Genomic DNA, 16900 nt, shown 5'->3' with positions numbered 1-16900 from the left:
AGCGGTATCTCCAGACAAAACATGAAAGTCATGTTGCTAAGCCACCTGAGTTTTTTAAGAGGAAACTTTCTGAATTCAGGTCATCTCAAGACACGATGCGAAAAGCCTCCCAGAAGCAAGCGGAAACAAGCTACCTGTCAGTATTCTTTTCGATCCTTAAAGAAGATATTTTAAGATGATAAATATAAAAAAAATATGTTTTGAGCTAATCTTTTATTTAAAACTAAGTTAATGATTACTTTTTTGGGAAGAAGTGTTTAGCTATAATTAAGTTCATGAGTTCAGTTTGAGAACATATCTTTATTATGATCCCAAAAGAGGTCACTTTAAGTTGATAATTATTTTGATGTGCACAAATCTTTATTTATATTGAGATAATAATAAAAGTCTTTAGTTATTTTTATATCTTTTTATTTCCAAATAGTTCAAGAGAGACCACTACAAATGAGCAATGTTATGGAAATTGATGGAGTTTTAAATTTGAATGTGTCTAGTTACAAGGATTAATAAATCACATTACATCTTTCTTTCAACCAAAAATGCTTTGCGCTGGTCAGGGGGTACTCGGCAGAATTTTTTCTTCAAAGGGGGTACGTCACTGAAAAAAGGTTGAGAACCACTGATCTACTACATGCTGTTACAACCTTGAGGTTGTGTGGCGCTCTCTCGCTCTCTCTCTCTCTCTCTCTCTTTCTCTCTCTCTCTCTCTCTCGATGATTGTGTGATGTGTGTCAGGTGTGTCTGTTCGAGTGGATGAGTTTCAGGTGTGTCTCTTTGAGTGGGTGGATGTGTTTACAGGGAGCGGATTGGTTCCAGCAGGGATGGAGGTGGATCGTATTTCCAGGATAAGAGGACGGTTCCCAAAGCTCCTGCGGTCTCTCACTCCTCTTGCCACTGCCAGCAGGACCTCCAGCCGGACTCAACTTATGCAGCCGTCTGTAAATTGTTCTTTTGCTAACAGCCCGTTCTTGGTAGGGGTGGGTAGCATTTTCGTTCGAACCATGTTTTCTCCTGTTTTGTTGGTGATGAGTCAGGGCAGTATGATGTCTTTTGTTTTCTTTAATTTTGAGTAGGGAAGGTTAGGTTGTTTCGCCTTAGGGTTGTTTTCTGTTTGTTATTTTGCTGTAAGCCCACCCTGAAGCAAATGTGTCAATAAACACGAACGGGCTGTTAATTGTTGTGGCTGGTTCTTGGGAGTGTGGCAAGGAGGGGGGGGGGGGGAAACTATTGTACCATGTTGCGATTATATTTTCCCCTAGACAGGGTCGTAACAATGCAAAAGTCATACAGTGTGTTGATTTGTGTACCTTCACAGGTGATGTTAGCTTGGGCCAAGCCGAGATGCAACACTGAGCAGTTCACCATGAGAGGTGTCTTGATCACCTGGATGCCCTCGTTCTCCAGGAGGTTCTCAGCCAAATCCAGGACCTGAAGGACCTTCAGCACAGGCTGCAAAACACGGATTCTGTGTTCATACTGATTCATATCAGGAATTTGAATCAGGATTTTACATGTAAAAAGTATGTCAGTCTGGTTTAAATGACTTTATCCAACGATAGGTCCCTTCTTCAGACATTACACAGTTGTGTGCTACATCCATTGTGCTACTAAGTGTGGAAAGAATTTGTTGTTATCATTATTGTCATGTGGTGATAATTATTCATTTTCAAATTGTTTCCTCTCCTGTTAAAAACTTAGAACTTCTGTTTCAAGTCTCCAGAGCCACATTAGCATGGAATGTTGTTTATCTTTGGTGTAAAAAGATGGGGGTGTCTTGGACGCAAGGGGGCCTGTGTTCCCCAACAGCTTGAGGAGGATGTGCCACCCACTCATTGGTTACCCCCTTGCCTCGCCACCCTTGTTTAACTCGTCTGGTCACTGCTCTGAAGAGAGAGAGCAAGGGGGCGGAAAGCCATAGGAAAGCAGCAAAAGACCCACAGAGCATCCTCCGCTGAGTTAATTTGCACCGCAAACACGCTGGAGAGCCCCCCCCCGCTTAATTTTTTTTCTCGATGAGTTGCAGCACACAGAGGCACCGGCAAATCCAATGCATGGCAAGAAGATTCTCTGGCAAGTAGGGTAGGAGGAGAGGGAGAAAGAGCTTCTCCGATGACTATGCACGAGGGATAATGGCAGACAATTAAAGAGGCGACTGCGTGGTTGAGAGTGTGTGAGAGTCAAGCATGGTTGAAGCCTGTCAAACGTAAACCACAGGAGGGTGAGTGAGAAGTTTAAGGGGGTAAGGAGTGTGAATCCACCAAATGCACAGTATGCTTTCACACATGACATGCTGGCTTTAAACAAAAAAAACAAAACAAAAAAAGAAAAGCATGCAAACTAAAGGTGATGGGAGCCATGCTTAATGTATTAACATCAGAAGCAGAATTTTATGAAAATGACGTTGAACGAGAAGTTCATTTTAAAATGATCAGCCAAATTCTATAATCTGAGTCAAGTGGATTTAGACCCAGTTATGCCGGCCATCATCTTAGTCTTTCAAAAGACAAGCCAACCAGCCATGAGGACAGATAGGATACCCCAACCATAAAGATTAATAACAGCTTTCTTTGTCATCATTTAAATTCGACCAACAACTGTATAATTATCATCATTATAGCCTGCAAGGACATCTACTTATCCCACTGACTGGCAGCACACATGAACAGCCCTCCTTAACACACATCTATTATTTAATCAAACTGTTCCTTCTTTTGGTAACACCAGGGACAGGCGAGGTCTGTGTGTGTGAGGCAGGCCTTTCATTTCTAGCCTTTTGACTTCCCCAATCGCCACTCACATGAAGGTGCAGTTTATCCTGCCATTCATGCGGAAGGAATGCATGTTATTAAAAGTGTACAATGAAACCTGTGGAGGCGGGGCATTTTTCAGATTAGGAGTCCCCTGGATGAGGCTCAGCGTTCTTCATTTCCTAAATTCTTGATTGAGGAAAACAGATTAGCTCAATAAGTGTAAAGCTAATAGGACTACTAGGAAGTGTTCACCTACATGCATTATCTATTGCACTTCTGTCAGTCATGGAGGAGGGACCCCTCACATGTGGTTCTCTCTGAGGTTTCTATGTTTTTTCCCCCCCTGCTAATAGGTTTTTATTGGGGTACATTTTTGTCAGCTAAGGACAGATGATGTGACATCTTGTTACGATACAATTTGTGATTTGTGAATAAAGTTGATAAATTCGTTTGGATAACTGTAATTCATAAATAAATTGAAAAGCCTCCAGTTGGTCCAAAATGTTGCAGCACAAGTGCCGACAGGAACTAGGAGAGATCATGTTAATCAGTTTTTTAATTTCTCTGCATTGGCTCCCTGTAAAATTCTGAATATAATTCAAGATCCTTCTCCTTATACAGAGTCCTTAAAAATCAAGCTCTGTCATATATCAAAGAGCTCATTTAAGGTTAGACTTAAAAACATACCTTTTTGATAAAGCCTATAGTTAGGCGAGTCCTGAACCATCGCTACTATTAATAAACAAAGGGACCTTTATTTTCTAACTCTCATTTTCTGTATTATTAAAGGCCCACATCATGTTGCAGAATATTGAATAAAAACGTATTTTGTCTTGTACACAATGACCAGAGACACCTCATTCATTCTCTCTCTCTCTATTTCATCTATTATTTCACTAGCATCCGGTATTTCTTCCTCACCAGAGTCTTGGCCAGATGGACCATGCCCTCTGCAGTGATCTGGTTGTTCCTCAGCAGTAAGACCTTCAGACCTGCTGTCTGCCACCTCAGACCATCACACAGTTCCTCCAGACCTGCATAAAAAATACAATTAAATAATGGTAATTAGTAGCCTGGATGCCAGATGAACTTAACGTAATCAACCACGTCACCAAAGAAATGGGCGTCACGGCGATGCAACTCGGCGTGCACGACGAGGTGGACATTATCAGGAAACACACTGAAAAATTATTTTAAAAGATATTGATGACATATTTTATGTGATATAAATGATCAAATATGCATCCCATACTTTGAATTCCCCTTCTGTTGTCCTGGAGTTTTAATTTTACCAATTTTACCAATGACATTATTAAATGTCCCACTTTGCCTATCCACTACAGCCACACAAGCAGTCATAAAGATAGAAAGAGAGAGAGAGGGGAGGGGCTACGTATTCTCCACATATACTTGAGTGGAGAGCGGTGAGGTTTGTCTTGTCTTGTGGTTTCTGTCTCGTAACTTCCTTTTTTATTTTGAAATCCGTCAAAGAAGGACGAAGCCAATACCGTCAGAAGACGAACGACGTGAATCCTAGTTATGTGTCCTCCCGTGTCGAGGCTTCGAAGCGTGTGTTGAGTAACCGAGGAGATTTTTATGAAGCGCGTATCGAGGCTTGTGTTGATGACGTTTGAAGCCTCGCGAGCCGGCCGAGCACGTCACTGATTCAGGAAAGGGTTCGCGGGTTTGGTGTGCGATTCAAAATAAAAGGGGCCGCGAAACGCAATGGATTCCCCCCCACACTACTTGTCTTGGGACTTTATTGTGCGTTTGCTTGCAATATATTCTGAGTATTGGAGGGAGAAAAGGAATTTATTTCTTAACTTGTACAAACTTGCGGTATCTTTTCTTTGTACCCCAGCCTTATCTGTGCGATGTGAAATGATCGCTTCTAAAGCAGGCGAAATTATTTCTAAAAAATGAAACCGCCTGAAACCCAGCACTGTTGAGAAGCTATTGTTTTTAAATAAAAATAAATTAACTGTTATCCATTTTGTACGTGTACGTGTTTTGGCATCACAAACATCATTATTTAATTTATTCAATTCAAAGCTTCACACACCAAAGCCATGGTTTCATTATAATTTCATTACATTTAATGTCCACTTGCAAATGAAGCACCATGCAGCTTCGGCCCATGAGTGAACCAATTGGATTGAAAGCTTAAAGGCTTCATGAAGCTTCATCTCGTCATCACTAGTGAATCCCGTTCAAAGAGCAGGAGAAGGATTCGCTCTTCCATTCGGCCCAGCGCTGATCTCCATTGCAACCACGAGATCCACCGGGAATTCGCTGATCGCATGTACCCCGAGGAACACAACACGAGATTCACTGGACTTCCGGAAAATCCGCGCGCAAAGCGCAAGCAACACCGCGGAGGTCACAGTAAGACGCTTTATTGTCTGGGCAGAGACTAGTTTAAATACTTAGCTTGTCATTTTTTTTAAGTGTATGTTTTACTGAAGATCGCCGAATCTATTTTCAGCCGTGTAACACACGGCGAACCGAGACGTCACATCCGGTTCCTTGTTTACTTTGTCGAATGTTTTTAAGTGCCTCGCGCCGTGACAGAGAGCCTCCGGCAGCACTGTTATCGTTCGACTAAGTTTGCAGAGTCTTAACTGGTTAAAAGATCGGTACACAACTCCAATTTGTGTACTGAGTGGTGAAGTCACTGTAGCTTGTCTCAGACGATGTTTCTGATGTCTTTCTCTCTCTCTCTCTCCCTCTCTCTTTTCTCTTAAAACCTGATTTTATACACGTTCCGACCTTTCCATACATTTCATGTTACATGGATAAATCTTGACTGAAAGGGCCTAAATTCAATCTCGATGCTGTTTGGCGCCAGAACCAGGAGATAAGAAATGTCTTTGTCTAAAAAGTTCCTTTGTGTAACTGGCGACCGACCGCCATCTTGTCTTCGACCTCATGTTGTCACCGGGGTCTTAAACCTCCATCTTGAAATTACTTGAACGTAACATCTTGATTTCGGCGAGACGACTTCGCCACGTGACCTGGTCATTACGCCATAGCCACTCCCCCTTCTTTTTCTTACACACACACACACACAGAGACACAGACAGGCAGACACACCCATGACCACACACACACACATAGATACTCACTATCACATGTGTGACAATTGTGATAAGTGCTGCTGCTGCTGTTGCCATCATTGAAATATTGGAGTTTGTTAAATGAAGAATCATTGAATAACATTAACTTTATTTCCCTTTTAATAAATACTTTTGTAATTAAAGTATTTGTATTTCTGTGATTATTTGTGCATATGTATGTGAATACAGTTGGATTACTATAGCTTGTCCTCGAACTTAAAACCCTTCATTGTTTATTATATAATCATTAATATTAAATATTGAGATTATTAATTTAACTTTTATCACTTGAGACTGATATTTAAAGATTGACTCGTTGGTCCCTGTAAACAGGGTGGTGCCCCGCGACGATAAGCAATGATTACAGATCGTATTATTCTTAATTAATAATTTTATTGTTTTCATTAATTATTTAACTATTATTAATGGATAACCGTATCATTTCTAATTAATTATTTTACTATTCTTAATTAATAGCTTTATAATTTTTTTACAAATTATTTTTAATAAATAATTTGTATTTTAATAATCATATTTCATGATTATTAATAATTAGCCAACGTCAAATCTACTACTACTATTGCACAACACCGATGATCAAGAGGAAGTCAACCTCGTAACAAAGTTTCTGAAGGTGAACCTGCGGAGGGATCATTACCTGTACAACCTGCTCAACCCCGGTCAGGTAACGAGTCAGGTAACGAGACACCTCTGATATTCAGAGGTGTCTTCTTGTTTTGCAAATCATAGAAAGAAAAAATTAACTTGCTTAAACATAGTTTGGTGGACAACACATTGAGGAGAACCCGGTGGCCTAACTATGTCGAAATATTGACGACCAAATCGAGCAGTCTTCTCTCAGGTGATGAGATAGATATATTTAGAATTGTTAAGGAATAAAATTGTACATAGTCTGTTAACTGTAGTTGATAGTTTACATGTAGAAAAGTTTTCACCAAATTGTGGTAGCACTAAATTATTATAGATAGGTAGCTGATAGTCAGTTAACGTTAGCAAGCAAGTTAATTTCATTGTACTCGTTTTGGTCTAATAACAGCAAGATTCTGTTTCTGGTTACTCTTTGATGCCTTGTTGCTGCAGCAGATCAGGCATGGTGACCTGCCTTTTGCTAGACTGCCAGTGATACCATGGTGTACTTAGCTGTAGGGACATACGAATGGTCCATAGGAATGTCTCTACAGGAGAGGAAATGCTCTGGCCAGGATCCTGAAAAACTGTGTGAGTCTACCACCAAGTTTTTAAACATATTCAAAGGGGGTACCTAGAGAACATTAGGCCATATTAGAGAGCCTGAGAATGACAACAGGCAGTTCCATTATGAATTGTCTCAGCATTTTATTTATTGGCAACATTGCTCTCTAGGGCAGGGGAACCCTCTTGTCATTCCCAGCTGCTGTGTTTGGAGGATTCAAGTTTTCTTATCCAAAACCACAATACACAGATTGTATGCCTAGTTTTTATCCCTAGCCTCTGAGTTTCATTCCAGATCCTGTGGAATCTTCTTCACATACTTACATATGGATCATCAAGAAATCAAACATATGTGGATATAATGGTGGGATAAAGACAATTATTAGTTTTATTTCAGATGTATCTTTATTTAGAAATACAATTGCATTTCAAATACTATGTTTACACATTTGCTTTGCTATATAAAATTCTTTATGAATATATTTCTTTTGTCCATTATTTATATTTGTTAAATTGAGTTTACACTAGAAATAAATGTGAAACCATTTCTTAGGGGTGCACTACCTCTTTATCTGTCAAAATAATGCTGAACCATTATACAAACACAAAAATCCATCTTCCATCATGCAGAAATCTTTCTGCATGATCTAAATAACTTTTTGTAAAAGTCTGCTACATCCATCCACATATATCTAAAAACTATCACATGACCTTTACGTACATGGACATGTAACTGCCAGTGTTAAAAGTAAGCAGAGAATCAACTCGGCAGTCGTTTACCCAGTTGGTGTGAGACCAACTTTGTGGTGGAACTGTTACCATCAAAAGCCTTGTTTCCACAAAAACAACCTGGAAATTTTAGACCCTTATCTTTTGTCAACTTTTAGCCCAAAAGCTTCTGTAGGACCGTTGTTCCACTTGATTCCAAACAAAGGGAAAAAAACAAATTTGGCCTGCTGGCATATAACCATTGACTGCAACAAGCAGTTCCAGTACAATTAATTAATTGGAAACAATATATACGTATGGCGAGCAACGCTGCGTTTCAATTGCAGGAACTTTCCACCGGCCCGAGAAACTTTTACATACTCTTTTCATTTGTTCCACCACAGGGAACAAGATCGAAATAAAGTTCCAGGGAAATATTTTTACCTACAAAAAAATCCTGCTCTGGGGGAAGTAGTTTATGAAAGTACCTTAACCTTTGGGGTTGGGCTTGAAGCACTAAAAATACACGATTAGTTGAGAGCTGGCTACAAAGGTTCCATGAAGTATTACCAAAGGGACTTTTTGAGTGAATGCAAACATTTGTCAAGTTTTAATTGTGAATATGCAGCTTAAAGAAAGAATGCAAACTTGCAACAAATGCTTATCTTCACCGTATTTAAGAGTGAGAAGTTAAAATGGGTTTTAATGTCATCTTTGTTTGTTAAGTACAGAGGTAGATTCTGGACATCGTTTGCCTAGCTTTGCACAAAGACTGGAAAAAAAAGAAAACAGCTATTCTGAAAAAATTCCTGGGCTTACATATATTTCTCCCATTTAAAGACCTGCTCATTCTACCTTCAGCTCACAACCTTGCAATAACTCATATACCCTACACTTGCCCTCCATTAGATTAATGTGAATTTTAGCACAACTAAGGTTCTACTAGACTGAAGGCTCTTCCAGACCTTTACACATACACCTATATACATATTACATACTTTCACATATACATTTTGCACTGTGAAACTTTCAACAAATGTGATTTCATTCTCTACCATAGAAGAGCATTTACCAGCATCTGCTACAGTATTGTTGCTTAGCTCCAGAGTCTGTAAAGTGGTGTTGTAGCGTAGCAGGTCTCCGAGCTGCAGAGCATCCTGGTAGCTGTTCAAAAAGTTGTTGGTAAGGTGGAGGTTTTGCAAAGCCCGGTTTATCTTCAGTGCACCAACTATGGGCAGCAACAAAAAAAAAGAGTGTTCATAAGATAAGGAATACAATCTAGAATTTGCTCCCCTGGAGTCCAACCATCTGGTGAACATAACTTGATAATTATTTTAAGTTTTAGATCCATCCCAAGATATACAGTTGTTGGCTGGTGGGAACCCAGTTGTGGATCAGGTCTTTAGGGAAGCACCAGGAGATTTTGCTGCAAGGTCAAGGGACTTGCATGCAGGGGGTGGAATCTGATTGGAGAATGTGAAGCACGATTAGTAAAGATCCGTGCTGGAACAGTCACACAAACACATGTGTCCTAATATGTAGTAGGCAGTGAGTACAGCTATGTACAATTTTTTTTTTTTCAAAATTTCCCTGACTCAATTAAAACATGTAGATTAGTATATACTGATATTAGATATTGTAACGGACTGGTGGTTAGGTTTATATGTATGATTTGTAATGACTTATATTCAGCTAAGTACACTGTGTTAAATAAGTATTGAGATGTCCTGAGGGTCAGTGAACAGGTCGGGGTGGGGCATGTGACAGTTCTAGACCAATGGCTGTGGGGTTGTGTGGGATGACAGGCTCTCATCGGCTGGTTTGATGGCAGGTTAGGGGTGAATGAGGAAGGGGAGTCAAGAATACGAGTGTTGATGTGGGGAGTGTCGGGGTTACGAAGAAGAAGTGTGACGTGTTCGTTGGACTTTAATAAAGTTACCAATAAAGAGAGAAGTTCCCTTTTGTCTATAAGCGAGGACACTACAATATGATCCACTGTTGAAGGCTGCATATCCAGGTGCCAAACATGAAACATGTAACTGCATGTGACTCTGATAGATTGATTGATAGCAAGTGAACTTGAGCATGAAAACAAGAGCACAACAGGAGTCGTCGCCTCCTGAAATTACTGCTATAAAGATCAAGTGATTCTCCATTCTAACAAGAACAAGGCCTGCACTTCATTGCGGAGTGTTCTCGGCACAAGAGAACTTACAGAAAATCTGTCACATTTTATGACCCCCCTCTTAAGAATTAATAACATTACTTTTTTTTCCTCAATATTTTCATTATGATTCTTTATCACAGCTTTAGCTGATGTTTGAGAGGCTTAAATTGTATTTATGTGTGTTGTGGACATTCCCTGTGCATTTGGGTAATGTGTACTGTACTGAGATACACATGTGTCTGTGTTGCCTGGGCCCTTGCTGCCCTTGCATCCCAATCGATGCTGAAGATTTGATCAAGCCTGTTGGGCTGCATGTAGAATGCCAACATTGTCATTATGCACAGTGGGGACCATATGATGGAATCGGTGGGATTGATCTGGTTGACTCCACTGTGAGCGCCCTATACTGCAATCACAGGCCCCTCCGATCGAAAGCAATGATCCTCAGCCGCGACCCCCTGTTGGGAGGGAATGTGGGGGCTCAGCACAGGCAGAGAGTAGGGTGGAGTTGGGTGAGAAATTAATGTGGAGGAGGGAGGGTTGCAGGGATGTGTGTTTGCGGTGATGGGGGGAGGGGTAATGCAAAGACACTAAAATATTAAATTAAACTTGTAGAAAAAGAAATGGATTATTTCTCTATGCCAAAGTATAATGAAGAAAAAATGTGCTCATTGGTATTAAATTTCAGGACAGGACATTACGGAAATTGTTTGCCATGACTTGAGATAGTGTATCAAAGTTTAAAAAACACTCACTCACTCACTCATCGTCATCCGCTTATCCGGGGTCGGGTCGCGGGGGGAGCACCTCAAGCAGGGGGCCCCAGACTTCCCTTTCCCGGGCCACATTGACCAGCTCTGACGGGGGAATTCCGAGGCGTTCCCAGGCCAGTGTTGAGATATAATCTCTCCACCTAGTCCTGGGTCTTCCCCGAGGTCTCCTCCCCACTGGACGTGCCTGAAAAACCTCCCAAGGGAGGCGCCCAGTGGGCATCCTTACCAGATGCCCGAACCATCTCAGCTGACTCCTTTCTAAGTAAAGGAGCAGCGGCTCTAATCTGAGTTCCTCACGGATGACTGAGCTTCTCACCCTATCCCTAAGGGAGACGCCAGCCACCCTTCTGAGAAAACTCATCTCGGCCGCTTGTACCCGCGATCTCGTCCTTTCGGTCATCACCCAGCCCTCATGACCATAGGTGAGGATAGGAACGAAGATTGACCGGTAGATCGAGAGCTTTGCCTTGCGGCTCAGCTCTCTTTTCGTTACAACGGTGCGGTAAAGCGAACGCAATACCGCCCCCGCTGCTCCGACCAATCTCACGCTCCATAGTACCCTCACTCGCGAACAAGACCCCGAGGTACTTGAACTCCTTCACTTGGGCTAAGGACTCATTTCCTACCCGGAGTAAGCAATCCATCGGTTTCCTGCTAAGAGTAATGGCCTCAGATTTAGCCGTGCTGATCCTCATCCCAGCCGCTTCACACTCGGCCGCCAGCCGATCCAGTGAGTGCTGAAGGTCACAAGCCGATGATCCAATGAGGACCACATCATCCGCAAAAAGCAGTGACGAGATCCTCAGACCACCGAACTGCAACCCCTCCCCACCATGACTACGCCTCGATATCCTGTCCATGTATATCACAAACAGGATTGGTGACAAGGCGCAGCATTGTTCCTCTTCAATCTGAGGTTCGACGATCGGCCGAACCCTCCTTTCCAGCACCTTGGAGTAGACTTTACCAGGGAGGCTGAGAAGTGTGATACCCCGGTAATTGGTACACACTCTCTGGTCCCCCTTTTTGAACAGGGGAACCACCACCCCGGTTTGCCACTCCTTTGGCACTGTACCCGACTCCCACGCGATGTTGAATAGGCGTGTCAACCATGACAGCCCCTCAACACCCAGAGCCTTTAGCATTTCTGGCTGGATCTCATCAATCCCTGGGGCTTTGCCACTGCGGAGATGTTTGACTACCTCAGTGACCTCCACCAGGGAAATTGATGACGAAACACCATCAACCTCGAGCTCTGCCTCCAACATAGAGGGCGTGTTATTCGGATTCAGGAGTTCCTCAAAGTGTTCCTTCCAACGTCCGACGACCTCCTCAGTTGAGGTCAACAGAGTCCCATCCTTACTTTACACAGCTTGGATGGTTCCCCGTTTCCCCCTCCTGAGGTGCCGGATATTCTTCCAGAAACACTTTGGTGCCGACCGAAAGTCCTTCTCCATGGCCTCTCCGAACTTCTCCCACACCCGCTGCTTAGCCTCCGACACGGCAGCAGCTGCAGCCCTTCGGGCCTGTCGGTACCCTGCAACCGAGTCCGGAGTCCTCCAGGATATCATATCCCGGAAGGCCTCCTTCTTCAATCGGACGGCTTCCCTGACCACCGGTGTCCACCACGGTGTCCGAGGGTTACCGCCCCTTGAGGAGCCTAAGACCCTGAGGCCACAGCTAGCCACCGCAGCTTCAGCAATGGAGGCTTTGAACACCGCCCACTCTGGCTCAATGCCCCCAACCTCCACAGGAATGCCAGAAAAACTCCGCCGGAGGTGTGAGTTGAAGATACCTAGGACGGGGGCCTCCTCCAGACGTTCCCAGTTCACCTGCACTACTCGTTTGGGCTTACCAGGTCTATCCGGAAATTTCCCCCATTCACTGATCCAACTCACAACCAGATGGTGGTCGGTTGACAGTTCCGCCCCTCTCTTTACCCGAGTGTCATGCGGCCTCAGATCAGATGACACAATCACAAAATCGATCATTGATCTTCGGCCTAGGGTACTCTGGTACCAGGTACACTTATGAGCACCCTTATGTTCGAACATGATGTTTGTTATGGATAATCCATGACTAGCACAGAAGTCCAATAACAAACGACCGCTCGGGTTTAGATCAGGGAGGCCGTTCCTCCCCACCACGCCTCTCCAGGTGTCTCCATCGTTGCCCACGTGGGTGTTGAAGTCACCCAGCAGAACTACGGAGTCCCCTATTGGAGCCCCATACAGGACTCCATTTAGGGTCTCCAAGAAGGCAGAGTACTCTGAGCTGCTGTTTGGTGCATACGCACAAACATCAGTCAGAGTTTTCCCCCCTACAACCCTTAGGCGCAGGGAGGCGACCCTCTCGTCTACCGGGGTAAACACCAACACCGCGGCGCTCAGCCGGGGATTTATGAGTATCCCCACACCCGCCCGGCGCCTCATGCCCTCTGCAACTCCGGAGAAGAATAGAGTCCAACCCTTATCCAGGAGTACGGTACCAGAGCTGAGACTGTGCGTGGAGGTAAGCCCCACCAGATCTAACTGATAGCGCTCCACCTCCCTCACAAGCTCCGGTTCCTTTCCCCACAGCGAGGTGACGTTCCACGTCCAGGGAGCCAGCTTCTGCCGCCCGGGTCTGGTCCGTCGAGACCCCTGACCTTCGCTGCCACCCATGTGGCTGCGCACCCGACCCCAACGGGTCTTCCCACAGGTGGTGGGCCCATGGGATGAAGAGAGGGGGGGTGCCACGTAGTTTGTTCGGGCTATGCCCGACCGGGCTCCGTGGCAAACCCGGCCACCAGGCGCTCGCCATCGAGCCCTCCGTCTGGGCCTAGCTCCAGACGGGGGCCCCGGGCTTCCTCCGGGCCGGGTCACATCTCCTCTTTTTCCGTTATTCATTGAGGTTTGAACCATTCTTAGTCTGGCCCCTCACCTGAGACCACTCTGCCATGAGAGACCCTACCAGGAGCACAGGGCTCCAGACAACACAGCCCTCAGGTTCATAGGGACACGCAAACCTCTCCACCACGATAAGGTGACGGTTCCAGGAGAGGAACCGTCACAATTGAGTCGTTTAAAAAACACTCAATTGTATTTTGTATTTGACTGTCTAATGACATTTTATACATGGTGAGAAAATGGCTTTTTTATTTTGTCCTCATAATGACTTTTACTGCTACGGCACAATCTAGCTAAGCACCTTGTGGCCTCTTATTAGCTATCCTTGATTATGTGTTTGTGTGTGTGTATGTACTGGCTTCCAGAGCCCTTATAGATGTGTGCATTGGTGTGTAAAGTGACAGGTAGGAGATTAGGCCTCTAATCCGGGTCTAGACCTGCAGAGAAGGTTGCAGGTCAAAATCTGTTCCTGCTGGCCATAGGACACATAAACTCACCCACCCATCCATGCACACATACACAAACTAACACAAACTTGTGCACACATCCTAGAATTTATTTTTACACACAGTCCACACTTGTACATGTACAATATTTAGAGGCTAATGCTCAGGAGTATTCAGTGAGGAAATAGTGTGTGAGTGTGTGTGTGTGCACATCATACCCAGTGTGTATAGTGGCATGCCACTGAGCTGGGCATTGTGAAGGTGCAGCACTGTGAGCCGGCTGGTCAGCAGAGCTTTTGACAGAGACAGGGCTGGGTAGTCGACCATGGGCATGTTGCACATATCCAGTCTGGACAGACACACACTCTGAAAAACACATATGTTGTATGCAAGGAATGCAGACAATAGAGAAAAAGAAAAGGCTGAAGACAAGTCTAATTATTTTCATTTATATAAATAATGTAATATCAAAGTTTTTAACTTGGTTATGTTGCAGCCTCAGTTGGCTTCACATTTTGGTTTGCACCCCCCTGCAAAATGTTTACTCACTCACATGCACAACCTACACCACTGATCCTACAGGTCACACGCCACTGCTTTGTAATTGTTGGTATTCTTTAGTTGTCTTTAATTATCTACTGTTGGCTCAAATATACTTTTGTTAAGAGAGAAAAAAAATCTGGAAATGGTTTAAGATTGCAAGGTTAAGAATGAATGTATAAATGTCACGTTCAGACCCTCTGAGATGACCCGGTTGAGCATGTGGCCTCTTTTGTGTGGAGGCCGCGAAACATGCTGTGAGACTTCAAATGATTCTAGTAGATCAGTACAATGAGTGCTGTCAGTACAGATGATACTGAATTGGAAGGGATATCTCCCTTCACATCTGATCTCAGAACAGTGTTCTGTGTTAAAAGATGTGATGTTGCCTATTTGCTATGTCTGGGGCTTGTCATGAAACAAGTGGAGCAATATTTTGCTATCTTTGGTGCGCTATATAAGTACAAAACCATTTACCATTTGTTTAATGTGTTTATGCTTGTGTTTGCTGTGGCAGACATCACACTCTGTTTGCTTTGCCCTCCATATCCAAGCCATGTGATCTGAAAAAAAACTCACTTTCTGGGATCTACATTATGCCCTGGAGAAACCCTATAAGAAAAGATTACTATTCCACTGTGTCAGCCAACCTGCTTTATCAAATGAGCGAGGGCCCTCCAACCAGATGTTCCCATACTGCAGTTGTCAGAAATGTCAAGATAGGTTGTAGATTCATGGTACAAAATCATATCCAGCAAAGACGATGCTTCCTGAAAAAAAAAAGAGTGAGGTAGGAAAAGTAAGGAAAGCAAGGCCTCAAATTTGAAAGGACTGTTATGAAATTCTTTTTTAAATGAAAAAAAGCCAATAATCTGATACAGGGTGAGACTTGAATATGAAACTGTGTTGAAATTGGAAGACGAAGATGAGCTAACTAAGTTTTGGTCATAAAACTCACATTTTCTTCCAGTTGGGCTGCCTGCAGATTGATGAAATCAAAGTGCAGTGATTTCAGGACGACTTCCAAAGCTTCACAGGAGTGCTGGTCTAATCGCTCACCTTGATAGAGGCAAGCAATCAAACAGAAGATAATTGGGAGGCTGTTTGCTAAAAGGCAAAATTGCACAGCTCTAAATCTGCTTTATTATTTTTCTGAAATGAACATTTCAGCAAAAATCACGCCAAAACAACTTCCTTGATAGGCAAAGCTTTTTTTTTGTGTGCGTGCATCTTTCTTTTAATACAGTTCTGAGACTTTATCAGAAGCAGAGAAAAATAATTAATGATGACATCTACAGTTAGAAGGAACGGAATTCAGTTTTTCATGATTGGACTGCCAAGACGTGACTGCTCGAGTATCCAGTGATTACTGACTGCACAACATTGTAATCAATAAACATACACCAACACAAATTCTCAAATTCCCTGACATAATCTGATTACCTAGAGATGCTTACCTCCATCATGACGCTGAGCCATGTAAACAATTTAAAATGTATATAACAACAAAAGTTGTCCCTAAAACAACGTACAAATAGATTTCCTTTCTCTTATCATTAATGTTAACTAAGACCCAATGGTGGAGTATTAGTACATTTATCTAAATATAGACTGATGTGCTTTTGCCATTGAATTCACATAAATAGAGTTAACATTTTGGAAACTGATTCCTGCTGCTCCCCGGCCTTAATCACAGGTCATACTCCAAATCAAACTGTGACTGATCCAAACAAACCATGGGTCTCTCTCTTTCTCTCCCTCTCTCCTAGGTTCGTATCTCCTCAGCCAAGAATGGGAAATTATAATTAGTATCTTAATTATTTCCAAAAGATAGGTTCCCCCTCTGTTTAAACAATAATCACTTAACTGAGTGATGGTAGAGGGTATGTTGGGTGGAAGGGAGTGTCAACTGAAATCAAATTGTTCTAATCCTCCCTGCGTTGGGAGATAATAGGCAGCAACACCTGCAGTCAGATGTCATCAGTGTGTACCAACAGTGATGCCCATCACAGTAGTTTAACACTGCTGCTGTGTACAGATTTTACTGCTGCTGTAGTACTTCTTTATTTCAGAGAGCTGGCAACATTTAAAAACTTTGTAAGAGAGGACATTTTGTCCAGTCTTCACTATTTTGGATCAGAGTTTGTATTAAGGTTTTGACTAAAAATGAAGTTAATGCAATAGGTGATAAAGTCAAAAAACAATATTATGTGTCTAAGTGAGGTGTACGGCCACAAGCTGTCCATATTTTTCACCTCCGTGAGATTGCTTGGCACTGAATCCACAAGGTTCTGAACTCT

General features: G+C 43.0%; 1 protein-coding gene across 1 annotated transcript in view; it reads right to left on the bottom strand.

The window, feature by feature from the left end:
• Positions 1–16900, bottom strand: part of si:dkey-288a3.2 (protein phosphatase 1 regulatory subunit 37) — an 88810-nt gene that overhangs the window by 54128 nt on the left and 17782 nt on the right. Inside the window, exons 5-10 of the mRNA XM_062397590.1 lie at positions 15559–15659; positions 15251–15370; positions 14279–14426; positions 8859–9014; positions 3672–3784; positions 1308–1449 (exon numbers count right to left, since the gene is read on the bottom strand). Of these exons, the coding sequence (XP_062253574.1) occupies positions 1308–1449; positions 3672–3784; positions 8859–9014; positions 14279–14426; positions 15251–15370; positions 15559–15659 (780 nt within the window). The remainder of the gene's footprint in view (positions 1–1307; positions 1450–3671; positions 3785–8858; positions 9015–14278; positions 14427–15250; positions 15371–15558; positions 15660–16900) is intronic.

This window comes from Platichthys flesus, chromosome 10 (genome assembly GCF_949316205.1).
Source record: "Platichthys flesus chromosome 10, fPlaFle2.1, whole genome shotgun sequence".
NCBI lineage: Eukaryota > Metazoa > Chordata > Actinopteri > Pleuronectiformes > Pleuronectidae > Platichthys > Platichthys flesus.
Note: the sequence above shows the minus strand (reverse complement) of the source record. Positions and strands in the feature narration are given on the sequence as shown.